This window comes from Eretmochelys imbricata, chromosome 4, assembly GCF_965152235.1.
Source record: "Eretmochelys imbricata isolate rEreImb1 chromosome 4, rEreImb1.hap1, whole genome shotgun sequence".
Classification (NCBI taxonomy): domain Eukaryota; kingdom Metazoa; phylum Chordata; order Testudines; family Cheloniidae; genus Eretmochelys; species Eretmochelys imbricata.
In genome coordinates this window covers 84,659,987-84,687,832 of record NC_135575.1, presented here as the reverse complement: position 1 = coordinate 84,687,832, position 27,846 = coordinate 84,659,987, and the positions used below count along the sequence as shown (strand labels likewise).

Here is a 27,846-nt window from a genome sequence, read left to right as displayed (position 1 = left end):
CAGGGCTCCTTTCTGAGCCTTTATGCTGCACTTGAGTAACATTTTCTCCACAAACATGACGGCTGCAAACTTACTTTAAAAATACATGAATAACTTGAAAGCTGAGATTCTCACCTAATCCCATGAATCTAGGAGTTTGGGCTTCAAGAAAAAAATTAAAATATGATTTTATCAAGAGACTCACTATGAGAGTTACCATCATGATATATATATGCTGTAAAACTCAGTATAAACCATTTGTGACATTAGTACTTGCCAAGATATGTCATTGCAGCACACATCTAAAACGTAACAGGATATAGATTTATAGGTTAGATTTAGGTTACTTATGCTATACTTTATTAATTGTATTATAGTAGTGCCTAAAGGCTAACCAAGAACAAGGTCCCATTGTGCTAGGCACTCTAAAAGCAGAGTATTAGATGGTACCTGCCCTGAAGAGCTTACAGTCTAAACAGACAAAACACAAAGGCCAGGGGAAAAAGATACGACAGGCAAGTTGAGTGAACAGAGTGATGGCTGGCAAACTTCATGTTAGTGCCATGATTATTTTGTTTTAAACTCTTAGGGTAGGGGTTTAGTTCAGGATTAGCTAAATAAAAAGCCAAAGGGGGGCAAGGGCAGGAGGGAAGGGAGAACGGGAGGCACTTGGAGCAGGTGAAAGTTGAGACAAAGAGACTGTGAGGGAGGAGGCAAAAGGAGGCGGGCGCAAACAGCCAATCAACAGCAGGGGGGGAACATCCAGCCAAAATTGCAACAAGAAGTCTGATGACATCCTCGCTGTCTGAAGGGACCCAACTGCTTCTGGGGCTGCTCCTGGCAGCTTGAATTTGTCTGGCTCCTCCCTGCCATTTTTCTTCTTCAAACCCACATGCCTAGAGGGAAGGGGAGCCCAACATGGGTCCGAGTGCCCTCAGAGATGATGGGTTATCTCCCCAGCACTGTTCTGGGAGGTTCGGGGGAGGGATTGGCCCTGGCTGAACACATATTAAACTGTGTGTTTGCACCACAATATAAAGTTCTTTTTTCCTCTGGTTGTTACGTTTATGGTGAAGGATCCTCAAAACTTAGCTTTGTGTCCTAGCCCTTGGGTTGTCTTTCTGCCTTTTGCTTGGATGCCTCTGTTCCCACAGGTGAATCTTCAACTAGACTGCGAGCCCATGCCTGCATATTTGTCACATTTAAGCCCAGATCCTTTCTTCCTACCTTTCATTTTCTCCCACTCCACTCCTTTTCATTTGTTCTTGGTTACCTTCCTTTTCTTGTGTTTAAAAAATTAATTGATTTTTTTTAAATAAACAAAAACAGAGAAATGAAAATGTACTAAATGTAAAACACTGTTATTTGAAGTAAAATGAACTGAGTGAATAGGCAAAAAATGTCTAAAAAGAAAACTGTTTCTTTCTACTGATGATAATTCAAGTCTGAAAAGTTTGCATATATTTAAAGGAAAAGACCCGTATCTTATTATTTTTGATAGTCTTGTTTGTTTACGTTATACAAAATTTATCCACCTCATCCCACCCACACCTACTAAAAGTATTCTCCATCTGCAGTAAATGATGCCATCCTCACTAGGACCAGTAACTTTCTGAAACACTGAACTAACAGTAGAATTGCAACATATTTACCTTCTGTTCCTGAGGAGGGAAATACTGTAAAGAACATCATTCTTGAGGTATTTGAATGCAAATTTTTCAAATGTAAGTTGCTCTGACATTCAGATTTGTTTTTATCTCTAAATTAGGTAGAAACAACAGATTTTAAGACAGGAAAGATTATGAAATGTTACTAGCTAAAGAAGCTCTTGTTTTGGGTGTTGAGAACAAGAAATATATTACTAATGAATCTTCTAGATTACGCTTAAACGTGATATACATTGTGTTTATTGTGCCTGCTGGCTGACAAAATGTGTCTAATGTGCCCAATGTCCCCACCACCTAGCCAACCTGTCTTTTTGTCAGCAACATATACTCTATGGGCACCCTGGCACCCACTTGATGGAAGGTTTCAGTCACTCGCTTCCATGGTACCTTCCCCACCTCCTCTATCAAACTTTCTTCTGCGGCTTACACTGGTGAAATTTGGTGTAGATATAGACCGTAAAGTGAGTTTGCTACGTTAACTTTGCAAAAACAACTATAACTAATTCATAGTACTTAGGCTTAAGTCTAAAGGTACACTGCAGCACAAGGAAATTACATTTTCAGTGACCTTCACCCTTATAATGTACAGCTTATAAAAAAGTGAAATATCATTGAGTCTTGTAGAAAAGCAGCTAAATTGTGCAGAGCACAATTGTTGGATTCCAACAATGTCCTGACTCTCTATGTGACACTGAGCAAGTCTCTAAGCTATTCTGTACCTCACTTGCACCATACGGAAAAGGATGACTAATGATACCAACCATCTTAGAGCCCTTTGAGCTCTACAAATAAAAATGCTACATATTAACTGTCATTTTTCTATGGTAGATATAGGGAGGAAAATGTCATCTTCTCAGATCTATGCCACTTTTACCAACTGCTATAACAAAGCCCTTTAAAAATGTGAAAATAATTTACCTCTTTTCTCACCATTTGTTAAATGCAAGACAAATTAGAGCAAAAGTGCCACCTAGTGACATATAGCCACAATGATTCACAGTGAAAAGCAATCTCCCTTTTCGTATAATTTAATTGAGCATGGAGTGGACAATGACAAAGAAACTAGACATTTTCAGATATCTGTGGTAACCTGGACAAGGGCTCCTTTCTAGGGAAGAAATTCATGCCACCTCTTCTCCTACCATTAAACTGGTGTTTATCATTTTTAAATGCCTCCATCAGCCCATTCTGCATAAACTGACAAGTTCATTCTTCACTATATGACCACTTACTGGTGAGCAGAATCAAAACTGTTAATCAAACCCAAGGTATTATTTCTAGAAATATAAATACAGTGCAGTGAAAGGGATGCATGGATTGGCAGGGGCTGAGCATAATCAATGGAGCAGACCTTTCCTACCTTAAGGCTACTTTTACTGCTACAGAGGCACAAAACAGACTTAAAACTGGCCTGAGTGGCCTATTGAAAAATCCACTGATGTAGAATAGCAGGAAGATGACAGCTAGCTCCTGCCACCACCATGGCCCCTGATATCAGGCTGTGTAGGATAGTTGCTGTGCTCCAGTGATTCCCTAGGGGGTTGTTTCCTCAAGGTATCAGTTAGATCAGTTCCTTAGCCTGGCCTAAGGAAGCCATAGAATCATAGAATATCAGAGTTGGAAGGGACCTCAGTAGGTCATCTAGTCCAACCCCCTGCTCAAAGCAGGACCAGTACCCAATGTTTGCCCCAGATCCCTAAATGGCCCCCTCAAGGATTGAACTCACAACCCTGGGTTTAGCAGGCCAATGCTCAAACCACTGAGCTATAAAGATCAGGGAAGTATAAAGATGGTACATCTTTGCAACTCACCATGTGGCATGCAGCCACATTCACTCCCTACTTACCCAATCACCTTGAGTCATTAGCTGGATCCCAGGTCTGGAGTCATCATGTTGAATGAGGCTTCCAAAAAAATATTGTATCAATTGGGTAGCAAGCCAGGTACCAGGTGGGAGCTTCTGTTTTCTCCTTTTGTCTCATTATCAGTCCTGGTTTACAATATATCTTTCATATTGCACATACACAGATGAGTCCAAAGTGGTGTGACTGGCTGGTTTCACTCTCTTTTTAATGGGGTCGTCCCCCCCAACCCAGCTCAGCTCACAAAACAAATTTAATTTTATACTCAGTACTTATGACAAACAGGAATAGCTTTTTCAAAGAAACTACAACTTCATTCACAACATAAAAATCACAGGAAAAATCTCTCCACTTATTATTCAAGTAGATGCTGGAGCATGAATATTTAATATCCTGTTTCTAGTATTTTCTTGTCCCAGAGAGCCAAATGCACATAGCCCTCCATTGGAAGGGAAGTGGACTTGAAATAGTGCATAATCCAGATTTTTTACAAATTAAATCAACCAATGGATTCTCCCTACAGAGTGAAAACTAGGCAAGGATTGAGAATCCACATTTCAATTTAATTGGGCAAATTCTTTCACTGTAAAGAACTGCCTTGCAAATAATTTTTGATCTACCCAGTCCCATGCTTTCAAACATTTGATGCACAGTGTTTGTCTCAGCAGAATAGTCATTTTCTATTGTAAATCACAAACAGCATCCCAAAAAGATTTCCTTTAAAAACATTAAACCTTTAGCTTGTAAAATGAGAAAATCCGGATCATAATAATTTTAAATCACATTAATCCCAAAGCATCATTCTTATTTCATTTCCATTTTTTATTTTCTCCCTCTGTCTTCTCTCTGGACAGAGGCAGTTGTTTAAGGCAAACTAGATATTAAACTGATGGTGGGCTATATATCAACCTAGCGAGCCAGACATTCTGAACAAAAGAAAGCTGTAGCTCACCAACATATGAACTTCCCATTCTTGAATAATGGCCAGGTTTTTCAGCTGAATAAATAAGCAACCTTATCAGTCCCTCCCCTCAATGAACTTCTGCAAAAGGAGAGAGAGAGAGAGAGAGTCAGGCTGTAAATTTCTTTTGATCTTTATTATAGATCATTTTCTTATAATGCCTCCGGGCATCAAAGCTCTCAGGGTGCACCTCTTTCCCTCCCCAATGTGAGTCAGCCTCCAGCAAGATAAAATAGAGCTCTGAATTAGGAAAAGGCATTTAATATAACTGTGAAGGGAAGTAGGTTGTTTCTGTATGGTTCATATCTCTTGCTAAAATAATATATCATTTACATTATTATGAAGGGTGGCCTTCAAGGAGAACAGGCTAATGGATGGTTGGTAAAAGGAGTACATTTTAGAAAGACCTTGGAGGAGAATGAATTTGCTAGATGCACCAGAAGGGAGAGTGGCAAAGAACAATTGAGGCCTATCCCTGACTGGAGGCACTAGGACCCATCACAATACAAATAGTAAGTAGTGATGACGGTAGTACAACATAACTGGTGCTAAAGCAATTCTTTCACCTCGTTAAAATTGCTGGATCTTTACCAGTTGCACCCACTGAATTGCATTGTGTTTTCAGCATGACTAGAGGCCATTATGAATGTTTCTTTTTGAGAGCAATGTTATTTTAGAAGTGTCAACTACATAACATTGTTTACTGCCAGAAAGACATTTTGTCATAACAAGGGTCCAGATCTTTATACTGCAGTCAGAAAAATGTTAACTATGGGAGATTTAGGAGGCGACGCAAGTGTCAATTTAATCACAGAACCTTAGTTTTGGGGTCGGGGTATTCTCCGATTAACATACGTAACTCCCATAAATGTAACTTGAGGTTGCACTCATAAATCCTTCACACATTAATAGAAGAATAAATTAGTCTCTTTGACTGTAACTTCTATTTTTCAAAAAGAAAAGGAGTACTTGTGGCACCTTAGAGACTAACCAATTTATTTGAGCATGAGCTTTCATGAGCTACAGCTCACTTCATCAGATGCATACCGTGGAAACTGCAGCAGACTTTATATATACACAGAGAATATGAAACAATACCTCCTCCCACCCCACTGTCCTGCTGGTAATAGCTTATCTAAAGTAATCTTCAGGTTAGGCCATTTCCAGCACAAATCCAGGTTTTCTCACCCTCCACCCCCCCACACAAATTCACTCTCCTGCTGGTGATAGCCCATCCAAAGTGACAACTCTTTACACAATGTGCATGATAATGAAGTTAGGCCATTTCCTGCACAAATCCAGGTTCTCTCACTCCCTCACCCCCCTCCAAAAACCCACCCCCATACACACACAAACTCACTCTCCTGCTGGTAATAGCTCATCCAAACTGACCACTCTCCAAGTTTAAATCCAAGTTAAACCAGAACATCTGGGGGGGGGGGTAGGAAAAAACAAGAGGAAATAGGCTACCTTGCATAATGACTTAGCCACTCCCAGTCTCTATTTAAGCCTAAATTAATAGTATCCAATTTGCAAATGAATTCCAATTCAGCAGTTATGAAGTGAGCTGTAGCTCACGAAAGCTCATGCTCAAATAAATTGGTTAGTCTCTAAGGTGCCACAAGTACTCCTTTTCTTTTTGCGAATACAGACTAACACGGCTGTTACTCTGAAACCTTCTATTTTTCAGGTTTCTTTTGGAGACCACTCAGCTCAGTCAATCCTCCAAAAAGGTTCATCTGGGTTTTGATTTACAAAGAGTCTTTACTAGCATTCATCTTATGAACTCTGCAACTGTGGCTAGGCACTCAGCAAGTTCTTCATTTTAAAAAGAAATTAGCATAGAAATCTCTGCTTCTCTACAGCAAGAGCTTCATTTGCTGAGAAATCTCAAATTGCTGATCTAAATTTGTCTGAGGCTTTCCATTTTCTGACTGAAGTTGTTGAAATTCTTGTTCCTTTTGTGTATTGACTTTTCTGTATTTCTGCCTCTTCCTCTGCCTGCACCACTACTAGCTATCTGCATGGAGAATTATTGTCTGAAAGCAGTTTCCAAAGATTCTCCTTTTGATTGAAAAGTTGTCTCCAATTCTGGCTCTCTCACACAAATGCCCCCAAAGAATGGAATTTGCTTCTTTTATGTGCTCATTTGAATGTTCAGCAAATTTTAGCCATAAGTTAACTTTATTCTTAGATTCTCAAGCTGAAAAAGCAAAGGTTTTGTTACAGCTGGAGAAAAAATTGAGGGAAAATAGAAGCAGCAACAGCAGCAAGCAGCTTGTGTTTCATGCTGTCTTTAGGCCTCTATCTTCTGAAACGCCGAAGTGACAAAGCTAATCCTACCTTTGGTTATTTTATAAAGTAAGGTCCTTAAGCATGCTTAATTCCTATGGACTTCAACGAGATTCAGATCTGCAGCCCAGTCAATGCTCTATACACTGGACCGGACGGACTTCCACTCGTAGGACTATATTGTCTCAGCCCTTACACCCCAATTCAGGAAACCTTTCCTTTTCAGCACTTAAGCACATGCTTAAATACTGTTGAAGTCAACAGGCCACGTTAAAAGTGCATGCTTAGGTGTTTTTCTGAATTTTGCTGTAGTCAGCTGCAAAGGGAAGTAAGGGGGAATAGAGCCTTATTCCTCTCTTGGCCCTGCTCAGATTGTGACTGGCTGTGGGTAAGAGAGGAGGAGAGTAGAGACTGCTCCCCACTGCAAGCAAATGGGCAGGACAGGAGGAGAAAGACAGGGAGTAGAAGGAACCTTAGGCCTGGTCTACACTGGGGAGGGTCAGGGAGGAGATCGATGTAAGTTACGCAACTTCAGCTACGTGAATAACGAAGCTGAGGTCGACGTACTTAGATCTACTTACCACGGTGTCTTCACTGCAGTAGGTTGACTGCTGACACTCCACCGTCGACTCCGCCTACGCTTCTCGCTCCGGTGGACTACCGGAGTCCACAGGAGAGTGCTCGGCAGTCGATTTATTGCGTCTTCACCAGACGCAATAAATCGACCCCTGCTGGATCAATCGTTCTGGAGGTAAGTGTAGACATGCCCTTAGTTTCTCAATAGCTGGGCTCCTCCAAAGGGTGGAAGTAACTGAGGTATTGCAACACTGAGCATTGAGATACTAATTTTAGGCACCTACAAAAGCACTGGAGGAACAATGGGATCCACAAATCCTGAGTTAGGCATCCAGGCTTTCAGTACAATGAATGGGAAGAGAGGTGCCTAAGAATGGGATCCACAAAAGCCAGCATGCTGTGCAGGGAGCCACCTAACTAACCAAAGGGAGATGCCAAAGATTCCTGCCCCTTTTACAGATTTAGGGGCCTAAATCTGGGCTGCAGGGAGGTGTCTGTCTCTGCTTGTGATCTACAACTGGGAACCCCTCTTCTGGAGTCAGGCAGCTTGGACACCTACCTAACCACAAAAAATTGAAGAGGAGCAGGAGCAGCTTATATCCTTTAGCCCAGTGGTTTGGGTACTCACCTGGGAAGTGGGAGACTCACTTGGGAAGTGGGTGCAATTCCCCGCCCTGTCTGACGAGTAAAGAGTTTCAGATGCACATACCCCCACCTCTCAGGCAAGTACCTATAGAACTGAGTTATGGGTTATTCTGATGTGAGGCTCCTTCAGTCTCTCCTGCTGAAGTTATTTCACTTTAATTAAATATCAATTGAGCTAAAGAGAGTGGAAATCACTCTATAGTCCAGTGTTCAGGGCACTCAGCTGAAAGGTAAGGTAGGGAAATCTACAATACCCTACCTCAGATCCCTTGTCCTTATCAGGCAAAGTGAGACATTGAAGGGGGATCCCCCAGCTGCTGGGTGAGTACCCTAAATACTAGGCTGAAGGGAACATCTACTCCTTTTTCAGGGTTAGGCAGTCTCTAGGCACACACACACCAGATCAGGCAAGATTGGCAACCCTCCACCTATCTTCCCCTGGCTTATGGATGGTGCTGGCATTAAGGTAAGAAATAGACATCTGGACACCTAAAGTAAGGGAGTGTGCATGCCCAGAGGCAGAAACTTATGGAAGCCTAGGGAACTTTTGCACCAAAACTAACTGAGTTTCTATGGCTGCAGGTTAGGCAGCAGCCAAGTAGGGGTTTTGTGAATTGCAATAGTGTCTAGATCTGGGGTTTAGACACCTACAGGTATGTCTACACAGTGTTTTAAAGTTGTGGCTTGGGCCGGAGGTTGGTCTCTGAAGCCGACCCCACTCACTAGGCTTCAGAACCCAAGTCATAATGTCTACACAGCTATCTTTAGCATGGTAGCACAAGCCCTGTGAACCTGAGTCTGTTGGCCCAGGCTGGGAGGCTCACTGCCATGGGCTGTGTGGACATCCCTGTGGCCCTTTGTGGATCTGGCCATTACTTCCTCCCCTGCCTGTGCCCTGAGAAAGGGGGAAGCAGAGGAGGAGTTTTGACTTTTTATTGCTATATCAACAGCAGTTATGAAACTGCCCCCCACCCCCACCCCGAGTTTCATACCACATTTGGATGAAGTTTGCAGCAGGAGGGAAGTTGCTGCCCCTCCTCCCCGCACTGTCCTGCCCCACTGCCATCTGAAAGCACAGCTCTGCCCCTGCCCTGTCCCCAACCCCACCATAGAGCCACCACGGGCCAACCTGCTTGGGACCAGGGGCCTGCCTGCTGATCTGCTGTGCAGACTTAAGCGGGGGCTGATGTCGGGGTGTCCCTCTCCCCCTGTCCATGTCCCACTCCCCCTGCCCATGCTGAGCTGGGGTGGGGGGACTGGGAGCCTGTCTGTGCTGGTGCCTCTGGCTCAGGAGTGGGAGCTGCGGCTGCTGCCATACTGAACAAGCATTCAGGCTCCTAAGTGCTCAGCTTAAAGAGACAGCGTGCTAACACACACACAGTCTCACACACACACTCCCCCCCACACACACACACACAGTCCCTCAGTACACTGTCTCTCCCCCACAATGTCTCTCTCTCTCTCTCACACACACACACGCACAGAGATACCCCCCACAACACACACAGTTTCTCTTACACACACACTTGTATTTTTATTGTTGTTGTTGCTTCTTGTTACTTCCTGTCAACATACCCAATGCATATATATTCTCTGTAATTTTATTCTTTCCAAGTTTGTTAAGGATTCCAGTACAGTTATATTAGTTTTTTGACTGGTCTGTGTCTTTCATAATTTTATTTCTCTTTTATGCTTAAATTTAATTCTTTGTGTAGTGAGTTCTAAAATGTCTAACGTGTCCTGGCTGCAGTAATTATCATTATTACTTTTATTACCATATTGTGCTTTGTCATTCATTAGTTGAAATGGTACAATCAAAGAATAGTGTGCTTCTCAAGTGTAATTTAGCTTGTACTCACCTTAGCAGTGCCAGTTTAAAAACAAAAACATTGGCTAAACACACAACTTTAGTCACTGTGCAGATGAAGGTCACTGATTTTCAAATTGTATTTTTAGTGATATCCGTAAAATAATTTAAAATTTGTACAAAAATAAATATGGTTCCAAGTTGGATAATAATAGTGATGATGGAGTCAAATATTAGTGAGTCACGTACGTGACTGTGATCAGTAACCATAAATGCCAAAATAACTAGAAAAATAAATTCCCTTTCTTAATAAAAGAGAAAAAAAAATCACATATATTAAAATTAAATAAATACATTTTAATGGAGTGAAAAACAATTGACTAAAATAGAGGATATAATGGCAGTAACACAGAGCGTGTCTGTTAGAGAAAGGTTTCAGAGTAACAGCCGTGTTAGTCTGTATTCGCAAAAAGAAAAGGAGTACTTGTGGCACCTTAGAGACTAAATAAATAAATAAATTGGTTAGTCTCTAAGGTGCCACAAGTACTCCTTTTCTGTTAGAGAAAGTAAGCAGATTTTATTTCTATGTATTTATCCCTACTAAAGATAGTGTACAAAGTATCAAAACTGTTTTTCTAATATCTGTGTTAAGGCTTCAAAATTGATACCCCAAGGTTTGGGATTGGGAATATCTTGCTGAATTATCTCCTGATTGTTCTAAATTTACATATTAATTTAAAATATGCTTTAATTGATGTTTGCATATATTTTTTCTTTCTTTATATAGGAATTAATACAGTGCTCCTGTCAGCTAATTTCTACATTATTATCTACACACACTCACACACAAAAACACCCTAGAGATTTCAGGTGCCTAAGTAGCACCTAGAATCACAGTTAAAGTTGTCCCGTCCCCCTCACCACCACCACCAAAATCTGAAATCGTCCCCTGCCATGCTGCCCAGCAAGTGGGGGATTAGAGCCACAGCTCTGGTCTTTCCTCAGTTCTAGCAAGGGAATAAGCATGCACATAGCCATGTAACTCATTCAACAGTGTAAGGGAGGTTCTCACCCCCTCTTGCTCCCTGAAAGGGGGGTATAGCCTAAGACAAAATTTAACCCTAGATTTTGTTTTTAAATTCATTGGTGAATTGTGATTTTGCGTAAACTTGGATTTTTAGTGACAGACTACGAGCATGCACAGGAGAGTCCAAGGGAGTAAGAACCCGCCTTTGCATGGTTGTGCACTCCACGTCACGATCTACCCCAAAGCTGAGGTAAGGCACTCTCTAGCCTTAGGATCTCAAGGCACTGTAAAGTATGAATTGAGAGCCAAATTTTGATACTTTACTGGCTTGGATTAGCACCCTACTTCTTGAGTAGTCTCATTGATTTCAGTAAGACTACTCTAAGAGTAAAGAGGATACCAAACATGAAAAAAGGTACCAAATCTCTTTACACACAGGCAAGGACCTGAGAAGTTCAGTAACTTTAGGCCTTGTTTACACGACACAGTTAGTCGACATAAGCTGCCTTTTATTGACCTAGCTGTGCATATGTCTACATTTAACTTTGTCTCTTGCTGCTGTATATGCCCTGTTATGGTGACACAGCAACACCACCTCCCCAAACAGTGTTGAGCGGTGGTTGGCATATTGAGGTCATTGCATTACCTGTGTCGATTCTAACAGTCCTCCAGCAGCTGTCCCACAATGCCTGCCACTGACTGTTCTTGTCACAATTATGAATTCCACTGCCCAAGGATCAGAGAGACCAGAAGCCACCTCCCCACCTTAATAACTCTGCATATTTTTAAAAGCCTTTTTCTGATTGCCCAGCTTGGCAAGTACACCTAGCAGCTCTCCCTTGTTGTGTGCAACTGCCCACTTCACCTCCACCTTCCACCCCAGCAGCAGCTTTTCTCCCATTGGCTCACAGATGTTATGCAGGAGACAGCAGGCAGCTAGAACAACTGGGAATTTTTTTCCTCAAAGAGATCCAATCTTGTGAGTAAACAATGCCAACATCCCTTAAATCTACCAAAAAGCACATGCAGTTGTCTTTCTGTACCTATTCAGCCAGTAGTTTGGATCTTTCCATGGTGCTGTCAAGGTGCTCTGTGGTCGCCTTCATGAGCTAGGGACCAAGTAGTAGGCTGAGAACACAGAGAACATGAAACAATGGGTGTTACCATACACACTGTAACGAGAGTGATCAGGTAAGGTGAGCTATTACCAGCAAGAGAGTGTGTGGGGGGGGAAGGAGGGCGGAAACCTTTTGTAGTGATAATCAAGGTGGGCCATTTCCATCAGTTGACAAGAACGTCTGAGGAACAGTGGGGGTGGGTGGGATAAACATGGGGAAATAGTTTTACTTTGTGTAATGACCCATCCACACCCAGTCTTTATTCAAGCCTAAATTAATTGTATCCAGTTTGCAAATTAATCCAATTCAGCAGTCTCTCGTTGGAGTCTGTTTTTGAAGTTCTTTTGTTGAAGAATTGCCACTTTTAAGTCTGTAATCAAGTGACCAAAGAGATTGAAGTGTTCTCCGACTGGTTTTTGAACAGAGTGACACCTGAATCCTCCCTCAGATAGATCACCTATTTCCATCCCTTGCTACCCATACACCCTCCAAATCACAGACCTTGGTGGCCTTACCTCATATAAATAGTACCATTTCAGCACTTGGTCATGTAAGTTTAATTGCTATTGACTGAGCTTTAGCTGGTCTCCACAAACCACCTAGAAGTCCAGTGGCATGGAGATAGGTCACCAGGTCAAGATGGTGTTCAACCAAGAGTTCTGAAGGAACTCATAAATGAAATTGCAGAACTACTAACTGTGGTATGTAACCTGTCACTTAAATCAGTCTCTGTGCCAGATGACTAGAAGATAGCTAATGTGATGCAGATTTTTTAAAAAGTCTCCAGAGACTATCCAGGCAATTACAGGCCGGTAAGCTTAACCGGTACTAGGCAAATTGGCTGAAACTATAGTAAAGAACAGAATTATCAGTCACATAAATGGAAATGATTTGTTGGAGAAGAATCAACACAGCTTTAGTAAACAGAAATCATGCCTGACCAATCTATTAGAATTCTTTGAGGATATCAGCAAGTATGTGGACAAGAGTGATCCAGTGGATATAGTGTACTTGGACTTTCGGAAAGCCTTTGACAAGGTCCCTCTCCAAAAACTGTTAAGCAAAGAAAGCTGTCATGGGATAAGAGGGAAGATCCTCTAATGGACCAGTAACTAGATTTAAAAAAAACAGGAAACAAAGAGTAGGAAAAAATGGTCACTTTTCAGAATGGAGAGCTGCAAATAGTGAAAGTGAATAAGTGAAAGTGAATAAGGAAATGTTATTTACCCCTTCACATAACATAAGAACCAGGGGTCACCCAATTAAATTAATGGGTAGCTGTTTAAAACAAACAAAAGTAAATACTTCTTCACATAATGCAGTCAGCTTGTGGAACTCACTGTCAGGGGTTGTTGTGAAGGCCAAAAATATAACAAGGTTCAAAAAAGAATTAGATAAGTTAATGGAGGATAGGTCCATCAATGGCTACTAGCCAGGATGGTCAGGGATGCAACCCCATGCTCTGTGTCTCCCTAAGCCTCTGACTGCCAGATGCTGGGATTGGATCACTCAATAATTGTCCTGTCCTGTTCATTCCCTCTGAAGCATCTGGCACTGGCCCTGTCAGAAGACAGGATACTGAGTTAGACGGACCATTGGTCTGACCCAGTATGGTTGTTCTTATAAGTTCTGCTCCAACCAGCAATTAGTCTATAAGTGTGGAGGAGAATAAACTACGGTCAGCACCAATTCAAGAAAAGTGAATGCTGCTGTTGTGTTTACAACCCCATTAAAAATCTGAAATCCCATTTCAGATTTCAGTCTTAGAAGTAGCTGTCGAGGCAACTTTCAGTCAAAGTTACAGAACATTAAAAAAAAGAGATAATGTTATGATGCGTAAATAACCCATTCACTGAAGGATCACCAAGGGATCTGACTAGATTTCCTTCTGATCCTTCATAAAAAATATATTTTTTGAAGAAATAAGTCTAAAGTAAATATAAAAGACACAATGTAAAAATTTGTTTGTGCAGCGCTTAGCTGCTACAGGGATGGGCAATATAGAAATATCTTTGTATGAAGTTTACTAAACAATTACAGAAATTGTGTGCCCTCCTTCCTTGTAATAATCTAAATGTTACTTCAGGAGAATACATATTCCACTAACAATGATCCCCTAGCCTATTAACCTCCTCACATCACCAATGGTAAATAACCATCTTGTCACCAAACAGAGCTGAAAAATGTTTTGATATTGAATCCCAACCTGAGGCTAATGACTATTGAACTTTGTAGAGGCAGCATCAACCAAGACTGTCCTGAATTTTTTATGCTTTTTTTCTGAACCCATTCACCTCTTTCTTATGCTGAAGAGAAAGGCAAATCTTCTCACTGACTTCAGTGGGAGAGGGACCAGGTCCAGGAGAATGATTATTGGTATGCATGTGGAAATCAATGGTTTAGAACATAGTCTTTATTATTCCAGATCAGTGACTACAAAGCAGGATTTTATTTTTATTGATCTTTTTATGACATACAATACTAAAGTCAGTTCATTCTTGCATTTCTGCCTTACTAAGTTTATCTGCTGTGCTTTAGACTAAAGAAGACCACAATTTACAGTATTTCAACGTGTGTCACAAAATTGCTTTCAGGATTATTGTTGCATGCCATGATTTAGGAATCCAAATATTTTCAAGAATTTTCTTGTGCTACATGGTTTTTTCTAGAATCCAGTCTGCATATTCCGCCACTTTTGTATAAACACCTGGTTGTTCTGGGCGAGCGCATCCTTCACCCCAGCTGGTAATGCCCACCATATATCAGATATTCTCATGTTTGCATGATAATGGCCCACCTGAGTCTCCCTGTATCACAGAAGGAAAAGATAAGATGTGCAAAAGATGGTTTTGGTTAGTGCTTCTTTTACAAAGGAGGGCCGGATTCACCACAGCATTACTCCCATTTCAGACCATTCTAAATCCATCCGTTTCCATGGAGTTGTACTGCATAACACAGGCCCAGATCCACAAAGTTATTAGGTGCTTAATTCCAACTGATTTCAATGGGAGCTAGGCACCTAAATGCCTCTGAAGATCTGAGCTACAGGGGTGAATCAGGCTCATGTGTTTCAGGAAAGTTAACTTCTACATATTTTTCATTCAGTTAGACCAATTTCTACTCGATGCTATCCAGCAGAGTTCCAACCAATATTTACATCTGCTTGTTTAAAGCCTAATGAAAATACACATTTGCATTTCTAATTAAGAGTTTCTTCTCCTTTATATACTAGTGGGGGGGGGGAAGATGCCAATTCGCAGGCTTTTATCTTGTGATCTTCATCTTAACATCTCTTTGTCCTCAGCCTTTTGACGAAGGTCAAATGTAGCATAAACATTCTATCTGGTTTGTTCTCTGTTAGGGAGATCATCTCCTCCCCACTGCTACTGTACTGTGCCAAAAAAGCAGGTGCATTATTGTTCCTGCATGTTAACTGAAAAGGGTTCCATCTTTGTCTCAGTCATCTATGCTTTTGGCAGATACAAGTGAGAATTTATGTTATCGCCATGCATATATCTATGCATCCATCTATTTCTTAATAGCTGATGCTATTTTTAAAGTGTTTCTACAAGATTGTAGCCAGTGATTAGAATGCACGATTGGGCACTTATCATCCCATTACCTTACAAGCATCCTTTCCACCTTCTCTATAACCAGCACATATCATCTTGTCGTTTATTCTGTCCTGCTGATATCTTGTCTGGCATTCTTCATTTGATATTAGAGGAATAGTAGCCTTCTGAAGAATATCTTGCACTTGATCTATTAGCAACACAATACATGGCTAAGATCACAGAAGTGTCAGTTGTATCAAAACAAGGAAAATAAAACTCTAGGAATCCCAACATAGAGTTATTACAAAGAGGGTGCACTGAACAGGAGCCCACTCAACATGAACGTGCAAGCACCATGGGCCAGAATCTGCTCAGATAAGGCAGTGTAAATCCAGAATAATGCCACGGATTGTTGACAGAGCCACTATGGGATGGCAAGTTAAGGTACATCATCAGCCCCCATGGGAGAAGGGGTAAAGGTGAAGTATAGGTGTCATATGTTATCACTTATAGGTGCCTCTGTCTGCCTGTCTAGCCACATATTAGGCTGCCCCTGGTTACTATTAGTGTGGCCTCTGGGTGTGATGCAACAGGCTATGGTGTGTGGCATGGCTATATCTTGAATTTACTATGCTGCTTGCTCTGGTACCCCTCAATGTCCTTTACACATGGCATATTGTCTGTCTCCACTGAGTACGTGTGGGTTCCTCCTCACCTCCCCATATTGCTGCTAAAGTGCTGAATTGAGGGTTATCACCAGCTATTCACTGTGGATGCTGTACTCAGTGACACCCATGCTGATGGTGCAGTTATGCACCATATTAATATCTACCCTGTTTTCCATATTTGCATCAACAAACCATGTGCGGAACTGGCTACTGTGAATCCGCTGTTCCCTGAGGATTTCAGGAGAGGGTCCCTTGCAGATTGTAGTCCTGTTTTTGCAAGTAGTTGTGAGCACTGCATATTATAAATAATTATGTATTTGTATTACAGTAGCATCTAGATTCCCCAGCTGCAACAGCTGTGGTGCTCAGGCCCTAGCTCAACACGTGCAGATATGTGCATGCATTCAAACTGACAACAGTGATAGAGGCACTTAGTCATTAGATTAGAAGGAATCCAACGTATATTTTATTTGTGTAACTTCATCAAATTTCACATTAAACATTAGCTCTCAAATCAGAGTAGAAAGATGGGTGAAGGAGCGATCCCTATGTAATATTATAATGTATACGATTTTAATCTTTTATTGTTCAAAAGCAAGGTACAGGGCTATACAAACAAAACTAAGCTCAATCTTTTTGTTCCTGAGCTTGCTCTTTAGACAGACTGAGAGGGAAATATCTATTTTAGCTACATATTGTTGTCTAGATTAACAATCAGCTAGAAACTGAAAAATTATACTGGATTTCAGTACTTAACATACTAAAATCTACATTTCAGATCAAGGTTGTATTCTCGAGCATTTCCATTTCTTAAATCACAGAATTAGGGTCTTTGTGAGGAACCTCTTGTAATTTTAGTCAATAAACTTAGCATTGTTTAATAAGTCTTTGATACTCACTTTTTATAATGGAGATTAAAAGATTTGGGGCAATGCTGGGGTTATATTATAGTGGTTGCCTGGTGGCAATACCTGTAACAAAGGTCATGATAGAATTTTCTTTAAAAACACTCTAGCCCTGAGTCTGATCGTATATACACCAATGTGAAAGAAGAACGTGCCGCTAATAAAATCAAAAGAGTTACAACGTGTAAAATTTGAATAAGTGATATCAAAATCATTCATTCATGTCACATGCTGTCAAGGTTCCTCCCCCACTCTGAACTCTAGGGTACAGATGTGGGGACCTGCATGAAAAACCTCCTAAGCTTATCTTTACCAGCTTAGGTCAAAACTTCCCCAAGGTACAAAATATTCCACCCGTTGTCCTTGGACTGGCCGCTACCACCACCAAACTAATACTGGTTACTGGGGAAGAGCTGTTTGGACGCGTCTTTCCCCCCAAAATACTTCCCAAAACCCTGCACCCCACTTCCTGGACAAGGTTTGGTAAAAAGCCTCACCAATTTGCCTAGGTGACTACAGACCCAGACCCTTGGATCTTAAGAACAATGAACAATCCTCCCAACACTTGCACCCCCCCTTTCCTGGGAAATGTTGGATAAAAAGCCTCACCAATTTGCATAGGTGACCACAGACCCAAACCCTTGGATCTGAGAACAATGAAAAAGCATTCAGTTTCTTACAAGAAGACTTTTAATAAAAATAGAAGTAAATAGAAATAAAGAAATCCCCCCTGTAAAATCAGGATGGTAGATATCTTACAGGGTAATTAGATTCAAAAACATAGAGAACCCCTCTAGGCAAAACCTTAAGTTACAAAAAAGATACACAGACAGAAATAGTTATTCTATTCAGCACAATTCTTTTCTCAGCCATTTAAAGAAATCATAATCTAACACATACCTAGCTAGATTACTTACTAAAAGTTCTAAGACTCCATTCCTGGTCTATCCCTTGCAGAAACCAGCATACAGACAGACACAGACCCTTTGTTTCTCTCCCTCCTCCCAGCTTTTGAAAGTATCTTGTCTCCTCATTGGTCATTTTGGTCAGGTGCCAGCGAGGTTACCTTTAGCTTCTTAACTCTTTACAGGTGAGAGGAGCTTTCCCCTGGCCAGGAGGGATTTCAAAGGGGTTTACCCTTCCCTTTATATTTATGACACATGCCTATAACTTTTTGGAAACTTCTACTTTGATACCAACACCTTCTTCTTTGGCAATTTCAACCCAAAGTGAATATTTTAGAGAAAAATTTGTACTCCATTTTTTTTAGCTGTGGATCAGTGAATTAAAAAAAGGACATGATTTTCAGTGAGGCCTCAGCCATACCTATATAATTCTGGCAAAGTGCAGCAGCAAGGTTGTCCAATAAGTAGCAAGACCCATTTCAGAGGGGTTCTTTAAAAAAAAAATTTAAAAGCTCAGATTTTTTAAATAATTTTTTAAAGGAATAGATTCCATAACACAACTCCAGGGGGCCCAGGTTCCTCCAAGTGACCCTTCCTAATGCAGTTCCCACTCTCAACTGGAAGCTGGGGAGCTTTACAAACGGCTCCCCTACCCAGAATCCTTTGGTAGGAAGAGACTATCCTCTCCTGTCTCTCTGGATGACTGACAGCCCAGCCAGCCAATCAGCTCTTTCCCCCTCACTCTGGGTTCTAAAAGAGCTCCACACCCACCATAATTATGTTCTGAGAGCCACTTATTTAAGATATCATCCCTCACCCTATTTCCTGTCATGATATGGAGTTTGCTGAAGTGCCTTGACTCAATAGGCTAGATTGTGAACCATCTCCTCACAATGGTCAGGGGAAATATTCATGTGAATAACTGCTCACTAGGATGAGTGAGGGGTTTGCAATCTAGCCTCAGTAAGAAAAATTACTCAATTGTGTAAACGTTTGGAGGACCAGGCCCTAAATGTATGTACATGGATGCACTTTGGAATGGATATCCTATGGACCAACAAATCAGCATCATTTACCTCATTATCATATTTCCATCAGTGTATGTGACATTTATTTGTGACTTGTTGGGAATGCACTGAGCTTACAATCTGAAGTGGCACAACACAAGGAGTAAATTGCACTCACAGCTGTAACATCAGTAAGGCTTCTAGAAGACATATACAGTATAAATCTAAAGGGTCCTTGTATAGTTTAGGAATAGTCTTATTCATGCACACTCATTCTGGTGGGAGCTCATTTAAGTAAAATAGTGAGCAAATGCACTGCCATATGTGTAGAGTGAAACCTCAGTTCCTATTCACAGGTATCAGCATGAAATGGTCCTTAAAAATGTAGCTATTCATGGGTTAAATATTTGTCTGTACCTTGTTCTTTTGTGTAATGCCATCCGGTCACCCGGCAGTCAGTATAAATGTGTTTGTTTCTTCTTCTGATGGCAAGCATATGGGCTGTTGTAAATCTAAAATTTCATTAAAAATATTAGTTTAGTCAGAAGAAAGATTTAACTTTAAGGTTCTCTGTGTCCCCATTGAAGCCCTGATGCTATTCTTCTCCTTAGGCTTCTCCCTGCAGACTGTACAGTGCCACTATGTTCCTGTCCAAGGTGGACAGGGTGAGACTCATAAGAACAGCCATACTGGTCAGACCAAAGGTCCATCTAGCCCAGTATCCTGTCTTCCGACAGTATCCGATGCCAGGTGCCCCAGAGGGAATGAACAGAACAGGTAATCATCAAGTGGTCCATCCCCTGTCGCCCATTCCCAGCTTCTGACTCCCCCCAGACCCCATCAACCTAGTAAAGGAACCCTAGCTTCATGCACAGCAGTGCTGAGAACTACCATTAGGTCACCCTGCCAGGCTTCCAAATTTAGAGAAATAATTTTATTATAATGGAATAGTCTATGTACCAGTAAAATTCATAGGCTTATCAAGTTTCATTAAGGCGATGTCATATCCAGTTTCTGCGATCACATATTGAGGGTGAATAATAATCTCTTGGACTTTGAAGACAGGTGTATCCTCATTTATTTCTGATAGTTTTAAAATGCCAGCATAAACACGCCAAATGTTGGGATTCTCGAGACTAAAGGAAAAAGACAAACAAGCAATCTCAGGTTCAGAGAATTTCACTATTTTATATTGTTTGCAGGTGCCAATGTTTTCAGTTACCCCTGGGTGCACAGAGGAGAGCACTGATGCCATTCTTTCCATTGCTGCATTTTCATCGTGTCAAACTAAAAAGAGATTCAGCTTTTCCCTCTCCTCTGCTTTGCATGTCTCCTGTTCCTGTTCTCATTTACATTCCCATCTTCACATCAGCTTTCTCTCTCCTTTATATTCCCATTCTTTCTGATCCCTTTTCATCTTTCTCTCTTTCTCTCTTCTGGTCTCTTTTTAGTCTCTTCTCTCCTTATTTTCCTTTCTAAGGGCCTGATCCTGATCCAAGCCACACTGAAGTCAATGTGAATCTTTCCATTGACTTTAGTGTGCCATTTTTATTAGCCAAAATAGAATTGGGAATGTAAACTCCAGTAGAGTATATTCAAAGACTTATCAAATATAGAGATGTCTCTTACCACTAAAAAATTTGCTGTAAATGTAGAGGAGAAAATGTAATTGCATAGAACTATATGAAACATTCCAGTTCATTTCTCTAGATTCAAATTTCATATGAGTGCATGTACTAGTGACTTTGTATGAGATTTTTTGATTTCAGTATTATAGTAGTAAGTCATTGTTAAAAGTTCAGTAAGTGCATAAATTAAGTAATATAAATTCTCTTGAATTGATTTGCTACAGAAAGTTTATATGTGAACTAGAAAATATCAGGTTTCAGAGTAACAGCCGTGTTAGTCTGTATTCGCAAAAAGAAAAGGAGGACTTGTGGCACCTTAGAGACTAACCAATTTATTTGAGCATGAGCTTTCGTGAGCTACAGCTCACTTCATCAGATGCATACCGTGGAAACTGCAGCAGACTTTATATATACACAGAGAATATGAAACAATACCTCCTCCCACCCCACTGTCCTGCTGGTAATAGCTTATCTAAAGTAATCTTCAGGTTAGGCCATTTCCAGCACAAATCCAGGTTTTCTCACCCTCCACCCCCCCCGCCCACAAATTCACTCTCCTGCTGGTGATAGCCCATCCAAAGTGACAACTCTTTACACAATGTGCATGATAATGAAGTTAGGCCATTTCCTGCACAAATCCAGGTTCTCTCACTCCCTCACCCCCCTCCAAAAACCCACCCCCATACACACACAACCTGAAGCAAATACTCACCAACAACCACATACCACACAACAGAACCACTAACCCAGGAACTTATCCTTGCAACAAAGCCCGTTGCCAATTGTGCCCACATATCTATTCAGGGGACACCATCACAGGGCCTAATAACATCAGCCACACTATCAGAGGCTCGTTCACCTGCACATCCACCAATGTGATTTATGCCATCATGTGCCAGCAATGCCCCTCTGCCATGTACATTGGTCAAACTGGACAGTCTCTACGTAAAAGAATAAATGGACACAAATCAGATGTCAAGAATTATAACATTCATAAACCAGTCGGAGCACACTTCAATCTCTCTGGTCACGCAATCACAGACATGAAGGTCGCTATCTTAAAACAAAAAAACTTCAAATCCAGACTCCAGCGAGAAACTGCTGAATTGGAATTCATTTGCAAATTGGATACTATTAATTTAGGCTTAAATAGAGACTGGGAGTGGCTAAGTCATTATGCAAGGTAGCCTATTTCCTCTTGTTTTTTCCTCCCCCCCCCCCCCCCCCCCCCGATGTTCTGGTTTAACTTGGATTTAAACTTGGAGAGTGGTCAGTTTGGACGAGCTATTACCAGCAGGAGAGTGAGTTTGTGTGTGTATGGGGGTGGGTTTTTGGAGGGGGGTGAGGGAGTGAGAGAACCTGGATTTGTGCAGGAAATGGCCTAACTTCATTATCATGCACATTGTGTAAAGAGTTGTCACTTTGGATGGGCTATCACCAGCAGGAGAGTGAATTTGTGGGGGGGGGGGGTGGTGGAGGGTGAGAAAACCTGGATTTGTGCTGGAAATGGCCTAACCTGAAGATTACTTTAGATAAGCTATTACCAGCAGGACAGTGGGGTGGGAGGAGGTATTGTTTCATATTCTCTGTGTATATATAAAGTCTGCTGCAGTTTCCACGGTATGCATCTGATGAAGTGAGCTGTAGCTCACGAAAGCTTATGCTCAAATAAATTGGTTAGTCTCTAAGGTGCCACAAGTACTCCTTTTCTTTTTTAGAAAATATCAGTTAACTAATTTTCCATCAACAAAGTAAAGCTATTTTTTAAATAGGGTGCTCTCTTGTCTTTTAAAATATTGGTAAGGTTCTACTCCTATAAATAAACTTTTGATAACATGCATATAAAGATAATCTTTACACTATTGGACTTGACACTCTGGGCCAGAGTTTGACACCCTTAGGTAAGACTACTTGCAGAGGTCCATGTGACTAAAGGTAGCCAATGTTACTGGATCAATGCTCGCCGTCTTTTGGGCCTGTCACCTGTCATCTCCTTCATGTTCAGCATGGTTCCCACAGCACTGGGGCAGCATCCAGAGACAGCACTTTCATCAGTAACTGACAGGATGAGCTGCTTTTTTAAAATGTAGACAGCCCAATGAGGCAAAGGGAGCAGCTGAATGTCAGTTGTGTATAACTGGTCTCCAAAATGTTAATGGCTTCAAATGTACTCACCAACTTGTCAACCATTAAAGGTATGTATTGTATGTTTCTATGCACTGTAGGATTCAGTACTTGCTGGCTGCACTAAATTCCACAGTAGTTCTACAATTCCCTAATAATTAGAACATAAAAATAACTGATTCATACAAAGAAGTTTTAGAAGAGGGACAGGCTATACAATGAGTCATTTAAATTGAAGCATTTCAAATGTAACATCCTAGTAATTATACTCTAGTGATTGGTTGCAGAGTAACAGCCATGTTAGTCTGTATTCGCAAAAAGAAAAGGCGTACTTGTGGCACCTTAGAGACTAACCAATTTATTTGAGCATGAGCTTTCGTGAGCTATGAAGTGAGCTGTAGCTCACAAAAGCTCATGCTCAAATAAATTGGTTAGTCTCTAAGGTGCCACAAGTACTCCTTTTCTTTTTACTCTAGTGATTAGTTCCAGTGTAAATCCCTGTTTCCAGGAACTTTTAAACAGAGTAGGGCAGAATCTCTAAGGTGCTCCAGCCTCTTGACACTATTCCAGGCAAACAGAATGGAAATTGACCAGATCTTGCCAGCTGAGAGTTTCCCTAGCATTGCGGAGTCCTCAGTTAGCAAAGAACTAGTTCCTATGTCTCACAGCCAGTGTTGGGGGATGTGCTGTGGGAAGAAGAGGGCATGGATACAGTGCTGCTTTATTCTAGCTATTTTCAACTGGCAACCAGATCCTAGGGGCTATTACCAGCTGTCATAGATTAGAACAGATTAGAGCAACCCCAGAGATTAGCATACAGCTCATGTTCAACACTGTATGCAATTATTCAACACTTTATTTGTAGGCAAACTTTCTTAACCATATCAAAGACACTAATCTCCATTCATGTCCAAGTCTTTGACAAATTTTGTTTTCAACAAAAGCCCTCAGAACACAACACCCTTTTTTTGGGGGGGAGGGAATAACTTGGTGAAAAATACATTTTTTTTCACACTCACTGTACAGTGGCCACACAGAACTAGACAACATTTTCCAGTGAAATTCACTTTTGAGCTGAAAACAAGCCTGAGAAATTTCAGTCTGTGGGGTTTTAAAAGATATTGTAAATGACTGAAAATATTGGAAGTGTCTTCTCGTACGGGACAATAGTGCTGAGCTCCAGTTGTTGTGGAAACCTGAATTTTCTGCTTTAAAAATCTCAGCTTTTTGTTTCATTAAAATAGTTGGTTTCTCCCTACTCCTCTTTTTTACTATTTATATTTATTTTTTGTGAAAGACAGGTGTTAACTGAGACCTCATGTGGTGTCAAAGATCTTACACTAATTCATTCCTTTATGAGTAGTACTCACTTATCAGTGCAATGTGCAGCTGTTAGAATCCTCTGATTGCTGATAATTGACCCTCCACAGAGATGTCTCTGAGTAGATAACTTGACTTGCAAGCTCACTTGCCATGGCCATTCACCGTGGAAAGAATCAGTCCCTCCGACAACTCTGTCATCTGGTTTACGTAGTTGCATACACACTATGGAAAGAATTAAAAGCCTATACAGCTCTATTTAGCAGTTTGCATCCCAAAAGATCTGAAAGTGTTCTGCAAATGATATATGAACTATATGTCGGAAACATTTCACCCACCAGTGGAATTTCAGCCACGTCTGGAGCATCAGTTAAGTACTAAGAGGAAGAGTGACACCTACCGAATTCTGAGCCCTTTATGAGTATGATCTCAGTGTAAATCTATTGTTTACATTATTTACCACTAGATTCTGCCACTCTTACTCTTGTGGAATAACACCTCGTGGAAAAATATACCATTTATGTGAGTCATGGTAGTAATTAGGTATACTCATATTGATGTCAATGGAGCTATACACCACCATGGAATTTTGCTCATTAACTTTGCACAGCTTTATTAAGTGAAACTTTTGCTTACCAGTGCTGGCTTTTCTTTTACATAACCTTAATGTGTAGCCAGAGATCCTTCCTTTCTCATGCACTATTCCAATTGGGGACCCATTTGAGGACATTCTCAAGTAGCATTTGCATTTACTGTAGATCAAATGAATTTTCAGATTAAATTATAATTTTTTACCTAATATACTTGCTGTATGACTTCTTCAGCAAACTTTAAAACATTACAAAAAATTATCTTACCCTTCCTTGTTGCATGATTCTTGGAGTGGAAAATAAGTAAAAAACTGGCAGCAGAGTGTGTCTGTGCAAACTTGCTGACAAGCTTTGTGCCCTTCAACATAGGTAACATTCAACTCATCTCTCAAAAAGTTTGTGTCCGTGTAAGTGCAGGAATGGTAGGCTGTAAGGCATTAACATTGCATATGTTAATAAATCAACATGTTCCTTGCACTGGTGCTCCATTCTCAGACTAATTTTCTATTGCTTATTAAAATTAATCATTTGAAATTGATCTGGGTTTTTACTGTGACGCATGCTTTACCAGGAAAAGATCTTCTGCAGTTTAGAAGACTAAAACCAGAGATAGCATTTTCCCTTTCTATACGTCCATGTGGTACCCCATTTCCTGAGGTCTTAAGGAAACAAAGCTTTCTAAAAGAAAAATTAAAAATAGTATTAAGTCACCAAACATGTCCTAAAACTGATCTCCCAAACTAAATACCCACCAGTATAGATCAAACTGTAAATTGCACAATCTGGCTCTAGGGAAATGAGACATTGTACAAATTGGCATAGCACTGCACTGTACCAGTTGGGGATCTGGCCTGTTATTACCAAGGTTTTGCAAAGCAGCAGCGCCTCCAAGTCCGAGCAAGTGAAGCTCCTTTTTCATCTGTATTGTTTTACATTACTGCAAAAATAATTCCATATAAAAAGACATTCAGAGAATGCTAAGGTTCCAGGGTTTGACAGCTAAGGTGCTAGAAAAGAAAGCGTATGGTAGTATTTTTGTGAAATGCCATGTGGTTATGCTATTAAAAACTGCCTGGTAATAATGATTATGCAAAAGGGGTGAGTTTAGGTTCTGCACAGCCTGAGCTTCACAAGGAAAGAGGAGGTTACTCTACTTGTAAGTGGAGGTTCTTTGAGATGTGTGGTCCCTATCTGTATTCTAGTGAGGGTTATGCGTGCATGCCGTGCGCCCAGAGCCAAAGCTTTCCAAAGTAGATTTGCCAGAGCACCCACGGGAAAAAATAGTGGATGCTCAGCACCCACCAGTGGCCCCGTCAATCAGTGCTGCCCCCTATCTCCCGCCAGCGCCTCCCGCCCACTGGCAGCCCCGCTGATCAGCTCTTCCCTCTTCCTTCCAGTGCCTTCCACCCGCCACAATCAGCTGCTTAGTGGCCGGGGCAGGAAGAGGCAGGCGGGGAGAGAGGGGGGGGTTGGAAGAAGAGGCAGAGTGCAGGCAGGTCCTGGGGCAAAGCTGGGGTCAAGGACCCCCCAGAAATTGAGGAAGTTAGCACCGATGACCTCAACATTCTTTTCACATAAGACTTTATGAGTATGTCTACACAGCCCACAGTAGCAATTTGCCCAGCCTGGACTGACAGACTCAGGCTAGTGGGGCTCGTATTAGTGCTCCATAAATAGCTGTGTAGACAGTGCTTTGAAGTTAAAAGAAAAGGAGTACTTTTGGCACCTTAGAGACTAACAAATGTATTTGAGCATAAGCTTTCGTGAGCTACAGCTCACTTCATTGGATGCATTCAGTGGAAAATACAGTGAAGTTGTGGCTCAGGCTGGAGCTTGGGCTCTGAAGCCTAGAGAGAGGGGTTCAGAGCCCGAGCATCAGATACCTGTTTTAAAGTTTAATATGGATTCATCTTTTGCTTTTGATTATTTAGGAAAATTTGAAGTTTATTCCCCCTTTGATATGTATTTTCTGATTAACTTTTACAGTACGTACCTCTAGATATGCAATTTCAATAACAGCTCCCTGTGTACATTGGAGGAAAGAATTTGGCCCTTTGAGAGATTAAATGCCCCTTTTGAAAACATACACATATGAATAAAACATTTGTAAAGCTGTATGTTGTGAGCATTCCCACAGCTATATTAATAGAACTTTTATGGTTTGTTATTAAAAATGGACATATGTATTTTTAATACTTCTAATTAGAATGTTAAAAATTAACTGTCATATTCACCTTTGTGTTGTGTTTCCCCGGTAAAAAATGTAAAGAATAAGCAGTTTGGATAATAAGTACAAATTGTTCGACATACAAAGCTATTGGGAGTGAAAACACTTGTAAGATCAATTCCTGAAAATGTTGTTTGTTGAAAAATGTCCATACGACAATCTGTATAAAAGAAGAAGAAAAAATATCTAAACTCTAGTAATTTCTGAAAGCAGATTTCTGAGATGCATTTATATATAAGCCTTACTAGTTTTCCTCTGTTTGAAGGATATCATAAGATTTTAATAAGAAATCATATTTTTATCAACATCTTTTTAAAAAGATCTTTCTTTGCGCTCCTTCACATTTATTTCAAGAAGCAAAAGGAAAAAGACAAATATTTTAGGGCTGTCAATTAATTGCAGTTAACTCACACGATTAACTCAAAAAAATTAATCACGATTAAAAAAATTAATCATAGAATCATAGAATATCAGGGTTGGAAGGGACCTCAGGAGGTCATCTAGTCCAACCCCCTGCTCAAAGCAGGACCAATCCCCAATTTTTGCCCCAATCACTAAATGGCCCCCTCAAGGATTGAACCACAACCCTGGGTTTAGCAGGCCAATGCTCAAACCACTGAGCTATCCCTCCCCCCCAAATCATGATTAATCGCACTTATAACAATAGAATACCAATTGAAATGTGTTAAATATTTTTGGATGTTTTTCTACATTTTCAGTATTATTTCAATTACAACACAGAATACAAAGTGCACAGTGCTCACTTTATACTATTATTTTTTATTACAAATATATGCACTGTAAAAATGATAAACAAAAGAAATAGTCTTTTTCAATTCCCCTCATACAAGTACCGTAGTGCAATCTCTTTATCGTGAAAGTGTAATTTACAAATGCAGATTTTTTGGAGTTACATAACTGCACCCAAAAACAAAACAGTGTAAAACTTTAGAGCCTACAAGTCCACTCAGTCCTACTTCTTAT

The 27,846-nt window shown here is 40.8% G+C and overlaps 1 protein-coding gene across 1 annotated transcript; it reads right to left on the bottom strand.

Annotated features, from left to right (window-relative positions):
* Nucleotides 1-14,585: 14,585 nt before the first annotated feature.
* KLKB1 (kallikrein B1) lies at nt 14,586-27,014 on the bottom strand. The gene is given in 11 exon segments (XM_077816163.1): nt 14,586-14,741; nt 15,557-15,696; nt 19,391-19,438; nt 19,441-19,485; nt 19,934-20,109; nt 24,096-24,270; nt 24,682-24,797; nt 24,903-25,062; nt 25,204-25,313; nt 25,569-25,572; nt 26,870-27,014. Coding segments are annotated over 11 exon segments (1,275 nt in total).
* Between the last annotated feature and the right edge of the window lie 832 nt (nt 27,015-27,846).